The 13,006-nt window shown below is 39.8% G+C and overlaps 3 protein-coding genes across 11 annotated transcripts in view; 2 read left to right on the top strand and 1 right to left on the bottom strand.

Moving 5' to 3' along the window:
• The window catches only part of ZW10 (zw10 kinetochore protein), a 563,481-nt gene that overhangs the window by 311,587 nt on the left and 238,888 nt on the right, over nt 1-13,006 (bottom strand). The gene's annotated exons all lie outside the window — the stretch shown is intronic.
• The window catches only part of NCAM1 (neural cell adhesion molecule 1), a 152,673-nt gene that overhangs the window by 119,680 nt on the left and 19,987 nt on the right, over nt 1-13,006 (top strand). For all 8 annotated transcript variants that reach the window (XM_049799546.1, XM_049799547.1, XM_049799548.1 and 5 more), the window contains one exon: nt 12,192-12,316. In XM_049799546.1, coding sequence (XP_049655503.1) covers nt 12,192-12,316 — 125 coding nt within the window. The remainder of the gene's footprint in view (nt 1-12,191; nt 12,317-13,006) is intronic.
• LOC126038182 (uncharacterized) overlaps nt 1-13,006 on the top strand; it is a 178,771-nt gene that overhangs the window by 98,518 nt on the left and 67,247 nt on the right. The window lies entirely within an intron of this gene.

Consider the following 13,006-nt stretch of genomic DNA (forward strand, 5'->3'; position numbering starts at 1 on the left):
GCTATTAAAAGTTCAGTGACACACCTTCCCAACACTGAGTGGATGTATCAAATGTGTGATCTTATGCCCTACATGTAGGAGACCTATAGCCAATCACATGCCAATATGAAAGCCAAGCAAATATTTGCAACACAGTCCTGGAAGACGAAGGAAAACACTTAAGGAAGACATAGGTTTACATGGTGCATATGTGTGTTTTGAACAACTAATCATTTCTACAAAGCCAAATGCTTTTCTTTTTATTTGCAATAATAAAATGTATGTGTTTCTGTGAATATGGTCTTTAAGATAAAGACCTGTGTGTTGACCTGTAGTGGGTTAGAAATGGTTCATCACTTCTAAATGGAAAATACTAAAAGCATGAATTATGTGATTATTTGGGGGCGTGGGATGGAGAGGATAGTACAGCTAGTCTAGAACTGTCAAAGGAATTTAAAAAAACCCAAAAACTACTGCATTTGACTGGCACATTCCATGGTCTTATACATTGCACGAAATGTCCTTTTATCTGCCAGTGACCACAATGAACGCTTTCCTTCTTGCAGTATTTTTCATGTAAACAACGTGCCAAGCCATGATTCCTGATGCATCTGAAGTGGTAGTGGTTCTGTATTGCTGAAGAGAACTATTAATTTGAATCAGACTTGGAGAGTGGGTGGAGAGGGCGAAGGGCAGGGGTAAGGTGGCAACCAGCAGGTCTACTATAATCTTTTATTTCTTAGGAGGCAGAGACTCCATTATGGCTGTTCATATGTGGGGCTAGGAGATAGCATCATTTTTGAGGGAAAATGCTGCGTTAATGTTTTGCAGAACATTCTTTGTTCCTTAAAAAGAATGGGTGTTTTTACCCAGAAAAGATACTAAGAGCTAGTTCATGATAAACGTTTTCCATGTTTGGTGGGGAGGGGATGTGGGGGCAGTGATGGTGGTGTTAGTTGCAGGGGGGAATGTTGGGGTTTTTAAGGGTAAAAGTTTCCATTTTCACCTACATTGAAGTTCAGGCTCTTATGCTGAACAGAAACAGATCTGACCTCTCACCGTCTCATTGTCATTTGTGTACATAGTCAATTTATGCAAATAGTAGACACATTTGTTTTGTATGCTAAGTTGTTCTGTAGCATATGAATATGCTATATTCAAAAGCATAAAAGGGCATTGGCACAAGGCAGATAATCTTATAACTTTGCATCATTTAATTATTGATGATGCCGCTGAATGATCTTGTGTCTTACCCTGACCTAATCTCAGTAGTTAAATGAATGAAACCAAGAGCAATTAGAAATTGAGAGCTGCTGTATAGCATCATGAAGTCAGGAAAATGAACAATGGATCTAACTGAAACCTAATAAAGCTGAAGAGAGTTTCTTCACTGACTTTAGTGAGTTTTTAACTTTACATGATCAGTAACAGATGGGAGATGTCTATAGTCATATAAGATGTTCAGTAGCATGTATCTCCTTTCATTTAATCCTCTTAGGTTGCTTGGATAAATAGTTCTGTTATCAGTGGCAGTAAGGAAGTTTTTCTTGCAGCTTTCTCCACTGTGGAATATGTTTTGCCTAGCAATGTTTGAGGTTGCTTGAAAAAAAAACTTTTTCAGTTGAGGCACTAATTTGGGTCTCCCTTCTATCTAGTCTCCAGTTTTTCCAGAATCTATAGGAACTTCTGTCATATTTACTAGATACTGGCCAAGAGATTCAAAAGTTGCAGGATGAGGGAGGTGGAGGACACTAAGCAAGAGACATGCAGGTGGAAAGCCAAGTGGGGTTTTTTTCTATAAAATCTGTGTTATCTTGCACAGTGCATCCAGTCAATTCAAGATAGGTTGCAGTCTTGGGAAAAAGGTCACATGGGCATCCCAAATTGCTGGTGACTCCTTTTGCTTTGGAATTTCTTTCCCTAAGAAATGGGCCTGGCCACCCATTATTTCTTATAATAAGATAAACATGGTGGGAGGGGAAGCCTGTTTACATAAAAAGTGAAAGTTTGATAGCAGCCGTTCATTATTTCATTTGTCTTTCACATTCCTTTTCTTTTTCCTTTCCCTTTCACTCATTCCAGATTTACCATGATGTAAGCACAGATGTATATATGCTCTGCCACAGCCTATGTCCAACCAGAATCCAAGAGCTACTACTGCAGAGCCTCCAGGGAAACAATGCTGAGGTCCCTGTCTCCAAAGGAATTTAATGTTCAGAGACAACTCTAAGATCTAGTTAGCTATGAAGATAGGGAGAAGCATTTTCACAGAACAGACAAAACTGCATCTCTCCTTTTCATGCTTTTAAAAAATATGATCTGCAAGTAAGCCTGTCAATGAACCATATCTCTTAACAAGCCCTGATAATAACAGTACTATAAAAGACATTTTTATCAGGTTCCTTGGTCCAGTAGTCCTGAGAGAGACAGAGCTAACTGTGAAAGCCCTTGTGTTTTCAGATTCACATAAGTACTGCCTGTGAATAGAAGCCTATGTGTACCAGGGCCTCGTTCCTCTTGCAAGCTCCAAGAGAGTCAATGTTCTGACTACCTGACTTCTACCCATGACAATAGGGTGAATTTCAAGGTTTTAAGCTAAAGACAGTATTTCCAAATGTCTTCTGTGTCTTAGAAGCCTCATCCAAAGTAGCTTTCGGTTATATTTGTACTGCTAATTTTGCCCTTGATCTTTAACTAAAGCTTTCTTTCAGGAGGAAGTGATCTGAAAGGCAACCTCTCTTGCCTGTTTTAAAATCTCATATTAAGCTTACTGGGGATTTGGAAATAAGTTTCCTCATGAGCAGAAGACACTGAATGCCTTTCCAGGCAATCTCACAGTAACTCTTAAACTTCACTCCTTCCATGATGCACCCACCTAGAGTTCCGTGAGTCTATGTTTATAACTAGAGACAATGGCTTGAAAGCTTAGATGTAACAAATCGATTTTACATTTTGAAACATCACTTCTTTCCCCAGTAATGGTATGCCCTTAATCTTGTCAGATACAAGCACCCAAAAGATTAAGAATTAAGGATTTAATTCTCTTTACATCAAATTAACAGGGAAGTACCAGAGCACTGTGAAGTAGCCTCATTAGGATAAGACAGAGGAATGATCATGAAGAATGCAAGTTCTAAAGTAGTTAGTAATTTAGGAAGGGAAACAGCATGGAGTTAGTGGTGTCCTCCAGTCCAACAACTGGTTTTAATTTTTTTTTTTTTCGTTCCCCTGTCATACAGTCTGCATACTCTTCCATATCTTTCAGCAGTAGCTGTCTTCCTCATGCCATCTTTGTAATTAATTTCCAGTGCAGAGCACTTCTTTCCTCTCCTCATTGACAGAAAAACCCCTCGCACACATGAAATCATTGGTATAATTCATTGTACATGACTCACGCTATTCTTCGAATCTTTAGGCTGAATGTGTTGGACAGAGCTTGTGCACTCTGAGTGATAACTGTCAGTCTGACCAAATTTTGGTTGCAGCTCTTTGATTGAAAACTCCATCCTTGGAAATGTATACAAATAGTAGGTTTTTCTCTTTTTCAGTTGTTATTGTTGTTGATATTTAGGAATACATTTTTTCTGCAGAAGAGAGAATACATCAATATGAAATGCCAAGGTTTGTCTTCACTGAACTGTGTGGGCTGTAATTTTGACCATTTCACCTTTGCTGCCTGGACTGTTTCTGAATAACAATGTATTCCCTTTTTCTTTCCAACAGTCTTGTGGATTCCTTCAGCTGTCCAAGCTCTGGCACACACTTTACAATAATTTTTGTTTCTTTGACTTGGTTTTAATAACCAGTGATGTAGCTGTTCCTAACACTCACAAGGTCATAACTCAGTGCTTTCTATGGTTTAATATTCTTATATTTCCAGGTGATTTTACTGTCTCCCCAGTGTTTCTGATATATACTGGCTAATTTAATTTTGTTTCTATTTTATTTAGTCTGTAATTCTGTTGTTGATTTTTTTCCCTTGCCCATTGTTTACATCAGTTTTTTAATTTTTTTGTATTTTCCATGTGACCTCCTCCACTTTCCTTTCAACCAATCATGTGCGTGCGTATCATGTGACTTTGTCATGTGGCTTGCATGGTGCTGATGATGTCGTCCACGCTGGTGAACAGAAGGTAAAATACTTTGTTCTGATTGGTTGCCTAGATTTGGGGTGAGGATTCCCCTCTGGTCAGTGACCAGGGATCTCCAAATTTCATCACTCCAAAATCCTTCTACAAGCCTTTTGGAGAAGTCACTCACCACTGTCTGCATGTGAAGAACTCGCCTTCAGTCTTCCACATTGAGCTTGAAAAAACTTGGAAGAAAAAAAAACCAAGACAAAATTAATATGGCTCAGTCATTTGCTTCTTTCACTATCAGAATCCAACAGTCAGTGTCCTAGTAGGGTTCTAAAACTCTGGCAGGAGCACCAGTGGCAAAAATCCTTTTGCCTTTCAGGGTACCAGTGTGCCAAGTACAGACTGCTCAGATAATGTGAATACCCTATCTCCTGTCGCTTTAGCAACATTTTGACCCTATACAGTATACATTTATATAGATATATATACATACACACATTCACACTATGCATATTTAGTAGCCTATCAAAAGGATCCAAAATTCCCTATCTCTGAAATTTAGTTATTGGTAAGCATGTCACATTATGTTTTAAGAAGGAATTTTTTTTTTATCATGAGTAAAACTTAATCGTAGCTAGAGTGGGAACTATGTTTTTATAAAGTAGTGTATGTATGGGCACACACAGAGTACATGATGGGAGCTAGACTTTGCACAATTTGCATCAGAAGTACTATTGCACCTTTCTTGCCAGACTACCTCATTCCTCCCATGCAGTATCTCAGAGCCTGGCAAGGGATTTAATTTGAACTCACTTACCAGCAACAGTTACAGTAGCTGGTGATCTCCATGAAATCAAGAAGCAAATGATTGACCCTTGATGAAATCAGTCTCCCAAGTGAAGAGTGTGGTAGTAAAAACAATTTCTGCAACATTGTGATTTTTACAACTTCACTTAATACTCCATGCATAATCTAAAGGGGGGAGGGAGGGAAACTCCTGCTTTTCTGCTTCCTCAACTAAACAAATAATTTTGAAAACCAGGAAGCAATTGGCTTTTTTCTATCTATGAATTCTGAAATCGCCTTACTGTCTTGGACTGCCACCAGGAAAGGATTTAGGCTGGGGTTTGCCAAGAAAATAAAACTAACACCAGTAACCTTCCCACATGACTGCATGCATGGAAGAAGCCCCTCTTCCCCTAGTCTCTTCCCTCTCTGGTCAAAATCCAGGAGGATTGAAGACTTGGTTGTCTCGTTTTTGCATGTTCTTCTGTTTTTGTTCCTTATTTTTGATTGTTGATGTTTGCTTCTCTTGTGTGCATTCTGAAGATTCCCTACCTATTCTTTCTCACCCATGTATATTTACCCCTTGCGGAGACTTCCCATAGGTATGGCTGAAGTTTGTGTCAAATTGTGACACTGTAGGTCACAATCTAGTCGTGTTTACATGACGGTCAAAGATTGCAGAAATCAGCTGCTTCCTTGTTCATGTGTTGCAGAAATTACCATAGATTGCAATTCTATTCTCTAAGCACAGCAAGGATGCAGGATCTTTCTTCAGTGCCAGCTGTGCAAGGATTTAAGTTCATAGTCTAAAGTGCTACAGTTGTCTAGTAACCAATTTGAGCTGCTTTTCGAAGGTGGCCAGAAGGAGAAGTTTGGAGGAAGTGGAGAAGAGATGTGATGAAAGGTCTGTCTCATCTGCACTGCTATCACTTCTGGGGTCCAGCATGCATTCAGTGCCTTGTGACTAGGGAAAAGTTTGTGCTGCTTTTTCCTGTTCTCTCCCCACCTCAAGTTTTCGCTACAGCTGCATCCAGTCCTGGTGCTTTTGGTGCTCTCTGAAAACCAGATAATTAAAAACAGTTAGCTGCTACTGAAATCCAACTACATCAGACTAATATTAGATCAAGGAAGCACTATGAATATAAAGTAAACAATGGTGAAAGGACACCAGGAAATATTTACTGCTTCCCTGCAGCCAGAGATTATTGGTACTAATGGTTTAGCAGGAGTGGATAAAAAATAATTTGAAAATATAATGGCTCAGAGCACTGTCCTCAGCTACCCTCTTATCGTGTAGGAGCTAACGGGTAGTGATTCAGGCTTCAGGAGCCTGCAGAACAGTTTCTTATTTCAAGTACAGTTGGTCAGATTCATTATGAGTTACATCTGAAGCACAAAGAATGGATGTCTGAGTTTTAACTCCAGATTACCAAGCCTGTGTGTACCCTGACAGGGCAGTGCCATCACAAATAATGCTTCACTTCATGCATGTACTGTCCTGTATTCTCATCAGAGCAAAGCATTGGCTTCTTCTTTTTTGAGAGTTACAAACTTGGTTGCTGGAAAAGAAAGACCATGCAGTAACACTCGGATGACTCCTGGGACCTGCACTGTAATCTAGTACAGTGCAGCAACTGGGTAGCCCTCATGGAAGGCAGAAAAATGTTTGTGCTGCTTCCTAGAAAGATAGGAGCTGCAAGGCTGGAGCCACCTAGTCCCAGTGTCTTTTGTCTCATACTGCCCAGCAAGATGTTTCTGGCCTAAAATCTGATATTAGGCAAACCAATGCAGCGGGAGTCTTCCCTGATGTCATTACTGTTTCTTGAGAAGCCAGCCATAAGGAATGTGGAGAGGGATCTGGACATGAGTGATGAAGAGCTTGAGTCTGGATGGTTTCTTTCATTCAGCTCTTTGTGGTTGTAAAGATAAAGAAGAGTTAATGGAAAGAAAAAGTAAGTCCCCAGAGCCACAGAAGATGTGAGAGCAGAAACAGACCTAGTTTCCTAAAAGGCATAAAGAGACTGAAGCCTAACTAATTCACAGCTCGTCATTTCTGGGCAATGGTGCCTTTGGAAGAGCCTTCATAGAGCAGATGAGTTGCCTTTCAAAATATAGGACTTCATGAGCTCTCTTGAATTCAGCTCCAGAGAAGGTTTGCTCAAAAAGAGTTTAAATTGCAAGAAGCAGGCAGTGTGCCATGCATGTCTATTAGCTTTTCTCATAGGTAAAACACCTATTTGATTTACTGTTTTCCTTTGCTGAAGAGTGTCCTATGAATGAAGTTTAAATCAGTGGAAGTGGTCAAGTTCTAACAAAGTATGTAGGGTGGCTGAAACCTGTAAACTTTACATCTTTGAGCAAAATCCATCCCATTTCTCAAGGAGAGTAAAACATAGAGTGAAAATCTCAGTTACTTGTCATCTTGCCCTCCAGAGGGGCTCCACTTGCATTATTTGATGCTCTTGCTACTGGGCTGAGTAAGGTGCCATCTGGCTCAGACATAATCACTCAGTATTGTCACACCATAGAGTGAAAGCATAAGATCCTGCATCCCTCATTCTGCAGCAGAGTGAATTCTAAGCAGATAGGTGTTTGTAAACTGATTATACAGAGGAAGTATGGCATGCTTGCAGCTGTCTGCTCTCAATAACCTAAGTAGCAGCATCACAAGGGAGGTTCTTTAAGGATCCCACATTTTATGGGTGGAATAGGCAGATTTCTGCAATATGTCCAGTCAGCTCAGTGTAAATGGGAGATCCCCAGGCATGTAGCACACCTTTGTAATGCATTTTTTGCTTTTCAGCCCCCATCCTGTAGGGAGGATGCATGTTCTGTGAGCATGAGTTTCTTCTCTAACCTTCTGATGACAACCTTTTCTCTTCAGATACTGACATCTTGACTCATTATAGGGATGCTGATTCTGCTGGACTAAACTTTTCCCACTAAACTTCTTCCTCCTTTGTTTGAAACTACCTACTAACCCATTTTTAATTTTACAGCCCTGTATCTGGATTACATCTTCCTGCTTAAGATAAATTAAATGTCATGTAAACTAAAGTATTCTTCACCAGGGCTTGCCCTGCTGTACCTGTTGGGTTTCAGCCATTAGGAGTGGTCCATATTCTCCTATTTGAAGAGAATGTTTCTCAGAGCAGAAGTGTGTTTGAACTGTTGGGGAAGGAAGGAATTGGGAGCTAGAAACTAGACAATTCAAAGTGAAGAAGAGTTTCAGTAGAGAGGGTAATTAATCATTGGAATGGCTGTGTATAAGGTACAGCAGCATTTCTGACATTTACATCTGTCAAGGATGAGCATCCTTCCAAAGGATGTTCCTTCACATTTTAAGTCTTGCTGCTCAATCACTGGACAAAATTTCTAGCCTGTGTTAGATAAGAGGTTAACTTCTATAAGAACACCGTTCCCTTATCACTTCAAGATCTGTTTACTTATTACTAATTATCTCTCTGAGGTGAGGACGGGAAAGAGGACCAAGGAGGTATTGATCTTGTACTGTCTAGTTATCATTGAAGCCATTCCTCAAGTCTACCACAAATATGGCAACAGTTAAGCATTGCTGCTCATAAATGTTTCAGCAGTGTCAGGTAGCTCAGTGTCCAGCAAAATAAGTAGCCATGAATGCCCTGCCCCCAGTTGTTACTGAGAGCTAGTTTGTTGTGTGAAAAAAATGATAGAACCAGACATTTGCTTCTGGTTTCATTTAACTATTGGTTAATAGTCATGACACAATTATTGCAGTAATAGCTTCTTCAACTCAAATCAACTTAATAGTCAAAATCAATAACCTTTGCAGTGATACTTTTCTTTGAGGATAGAAAAAAATACAATTGCTTGGTTAATCTGATATTTTCAGTATGTCTAGATGAGGTACTTCTGCTCATCTAGAATGTGCTTGTTCCCATTTAATTTTCAATCTGCAATGCCTTGTATGCATTATGAATGCTTTCAGCATTTGTAATTCCAGGACGAACATGGGCTGGGAAGGGCTTTTCAAATGTGCAGCCTCAGTTAGTTGGCAGTAAAGATAAAAATCCACCCTTTTGTCTACAAAGTAGATGGCAAATGTGGTCATCAGTTAAACATGAAATTCTCATGTCTTTTCTTGAGGCATGAATGGCCCTATACTCTGTGAACCAGGAGAACTCCTCAGAGGAGTGCATTGCACCTCTTGTAACGTAAATGGGAAAACCTATTCCTGTGTGCCATCAGCTTCAAACTGCACTAGAGGTCCATGCAGAGCACCTCCATGGTCACCTTGAGAGCATTACCTTTGTGTTTTCAATTTGCAGTCACTGAGAAACCCGTCACAGAGTGGAATACAGTTCTTGAGTGTCCAGCTCATATCATGGGAGACTTGTAATGGGGATACAGGCAGAGGCAAGGATTTGGAAAAGAAAAACACAACATGGAAAAAAGAAGCATTCCCTCTTTACATCTTTAAGAGAAGTTACTATGTTGTGAAACACAAATGTATCTATCTCGCATCAAAAAGAGCTCTGTGTATCTATCCATGGATTGTAATTACCTTCTTGGAAGGGTTGGTATGTTAGAGCATCTCTGTGTTAGCCTGCAAGAAAATCCCATGACTCTTAAATTACTATTTCAGTCAAGGTCTTGCAGTTTTCTCACTGATATTTCGTGAAAAATATGTGCTTGAATTCTTTCTTTGGAGGGGCAAGGGGAAGGGCAAGGGCTTCACATTACTTCTGAAGATCAGCTTTGAAAGGTATTGGAAGATTAACCTTTCTCTGGCCAGTCAGAAATGCATGTGCTCTCCATTAGTAGCTGAACACAATTCCAGACAGAAAAGATTTAGAATTGAGAATGTTTTGGGGGTTGAAAGAAGATCCTGTAAATTCCCATGACTGATACTGTCTTTCAAAGTTTATCTTGATACAACTACTGACTTATCATTTCCTTTCCCTTTCAGTATAATCTAACAGAACTAAGTCTTTTTAAAACTTTGATTCTAGGCAACAGGCTGAGCTTTAAAAAGTCATAAATGTTACTTCAGTGTCCTGGTTTTGTTCTCATTTGGTTACATTCAGGCTCTTAAGTCACAAATGTCACCGCTTCAGAGTTTTGGTATTGTTATCTTTCGGATACATTCAGAATTGGATCATCTTTTAATTGTATTTAACTATGCTTCAGTGTATCTGTGAGCATGTGTTCAAGAAAGCCCATTGTCCAAACCACAAGTGGCACTGCAAGTAAAGACAAGAGGTGCTTTAGCAAAACTGTAGGTCACTTTGAGCTAGAACGGTAAAGCGTGTGTGCTCAGCATTAGCAAACCTGTGCAAACGTTTGGGGCTGCAAACGTTTGGGAAGTGTATTTATATTCAAAGTGCACAGCAAAACACAGGATGTGCATTGTCTGTTGTATTCTCTGTATATAAATTTCATGTAATCAGCTATAAATGAGCTATTAATCACTTAGATGAATAAATAGAAATACTTCCAAAATGTGTAAAATAGGCATAACTGCGGTTAAACAGAGGTGTAGGAATTTTTTGCTTTTTAACATTCAACCACTTTAATTGTTATATAAAATACCTGTAAGAGTTAGGGCCCTTTAATGAGACTAGCCAGCAGAGTGTGATTAATCTCAGGAGTTCGCTGGAATTGCCAACTACAGCTGATTTGTTTTAACTTACAAATAATTGCATTGTTGGTTTTGCTCAAATTACCCATAAAGAAATAGGGCAGAATAGCTTCCAGAGAATAGCAGCTAAAATGGTCAAAAGTTCTTCAGAAGCTTTTAAGCCCAGAATTCATGGCTTAAGCAGTTAGGCTACATCACAGAGCTGATACTAAAGAAGTCAGTAAGTACTGTAAAATGAACTGGTAAGCTTAAGCAAGATTTATGATAAATTTTGTCAGGTCTTACTGACTTTGACTAGCGTTTAAACTCTTGAGGCGTTTCAGGGCTGTGAAAACAATAGCTCCAACTCCAATCTCAGATGAGCATTGGTTGAGCATTGGCGTAAAGGAGCCTAAGCCTTTCTTGCCTTTACATAAAATGGAGCAAAGCAAGCATCCAGGCACTGATAGAAAGTTAGCAGGATCTGAGCTCTCATGTGGTCTATGTCACTTTTGAAAAGAGAGACCAATGCTCTTTTATAATTTAAGTTCTTTTGCTCATTTGATACTTCTGTTGTTGGGGACAGGAGGTTGTTTGATTGATGGGTTTCTTTTTCCACAAAACCAAATAAATAGGTAATAATGCCTCCTGCATAGTAAATTCACAGGCTGTCAGAGCACTTCGGAAACAATTGATCCCTGGAGTAATAGGAAAGCAGAAGGAGAAAGCATGTCTCTTGAGCAATTTGCTGCAGTATTTCTGAGGGTGGGGGCAAGGCGGGGGGGGGGGGGGGGGCAGTGTGTGTGTAAATATGTAATTGGCCAATCTGTGAATTTGACTTTTGTTAGGAGAGGTGTTATAGTAAAGGTGCAAGAAGGAAGTACTTGAGTTGGGATTGGGGAACCATCCTCTGCAGATTGTGTGCAGGTTATGGAGGAACTGGCTAGAAAAAGCAGTTGTAGAGACATGGGTGTGGAAGGACGTGGTTGTAAATTAGTATGCCCTGCAGAGGCAAATGACATTTTAGTTTTCTGATGATGTCAGAGGTGCAAATTGGGAAATGATAGCTTTTTCTTTTAAAAACGGTTATTACAGAAGAGTGAAGGGGTCTAGTTCTCTCCAGCCTGTATTCATTGCAGTTAGTTACACCAGTGCAAGCTGAGTGAAAAGATGTGCTTCTGTGATTCAGTACCATTTTTTCCATGCTCGTTTAAGTGAGCACACCCGTGAGTCTCTGGACCAGCAACTATAAAACCCAAACAACATTCAAAGTGCAAACACAGGTCTGTATGACAAGCATAATGTCCCTTTTCAATGATGCTCTTTATATCTGTTTCACAGGAGCAGCCTGCCTGTTTGCCACATACCTGATCTTGACATTTTCCAGGTGTTTCACATCAGTGTTTTACAACAAAAATAGTGAGGAACTGGTCATTGCTCTAGGATATTCTTGGGGAAGGTGGGGTCTTTTTCACTTAGACTCTGACTCTATTCCGGCACACACAAAATTGGTAGCTTGTACCAGTGAAAACAAACTACCAAATGCAAGAAATACTTGGGTCTTGCAAATAGTTGTACCCTAGACACACAGTGTCCTCTGTGTCTGGGTCAGAGTGAGGCCAATACCCAGGCAGCTGAGTATAATGAAGTATGGTTCCGATTTTGATGAGTACTTTTTCCCCTATTGATTTTTTATTATTATTATTTTATTTTTTTTACAAATAAACATAAACCCACCATTGTTTCAGGGGAACCCAGCGCACCCAAACTGGAAGGTCAGATGGGCGAAGATGGAAACTCCATTAAAGTGAATGTTATCAAGCAGGATGATGGTGGCTCCCCAATTAGACATTATCTGATCAAATATAAAGCTGTAAGTATGATTGACGCTCAAGCCTGATCTGTATTTAGCCTGTTCAGTGCTCAGACTTAACTATGTAGGCAGACAACCCTGAAGCTAAGATCTTGTAGGTAGGCCAGTACAGAAATACACGCTAAGCAGCAGTGGTGGAATTGTATAGGGTACGAGACATGACATGCACACAAGCAACATACAAAATCTTTGTCTCATTTTCTTTCCTTTCATTTTGACTATGAAAGATTATTTCTCTATGCTGTCTTCTGTAGAATGGTGAGCATATGGTAATTATGTGCACTTAGTACTATTTCATTTCATATACTTCTGAGATGGGATTGCCAGCAACAACTCAAATAGCTGGGGTCCAGAGGTTCATAGTGTAGAGCAATGCCCACCTTCAGACATGTACCTAACCATAACTTTCCGTTGGTCATTGAAACTGCCACATTTGATTGAGTAATGGGTGCTTCAGTACCAAATTATTCTGCAGATTATTGAATAAGACATTCAATGTCATCAGTATAGACACAGATAAAGTGAGAGATGCTATTGGAAGCAGTTCCCCTTCAGGCCTAACTTAATCAGCTCTAATTGTAGATTCCCCATGATTGCAGAATGCATGATTCTCTGAGCAAAACATCTAGCCCTAGTCTTGGGAAAGAACATCGATGTGATGAGCAGCTAATATTGTAAGCTGAATGTGGC

The sequence above is a fragment of the Accipiter gentilis genome, chromosome 5 (assembly GCF_929443795.1).
Source record: "Accipiter gentilis chromosome 5, bAccGen1.1, whole genome shotgun sequence".
In the NCBI taxonomy this organism is placed as follows: domain Eukaryota; kingdom Metazoa; phylum Chordata; class Aves; order Accipitriformes; family Accipitridae; genus Astur; species Astur gentilis.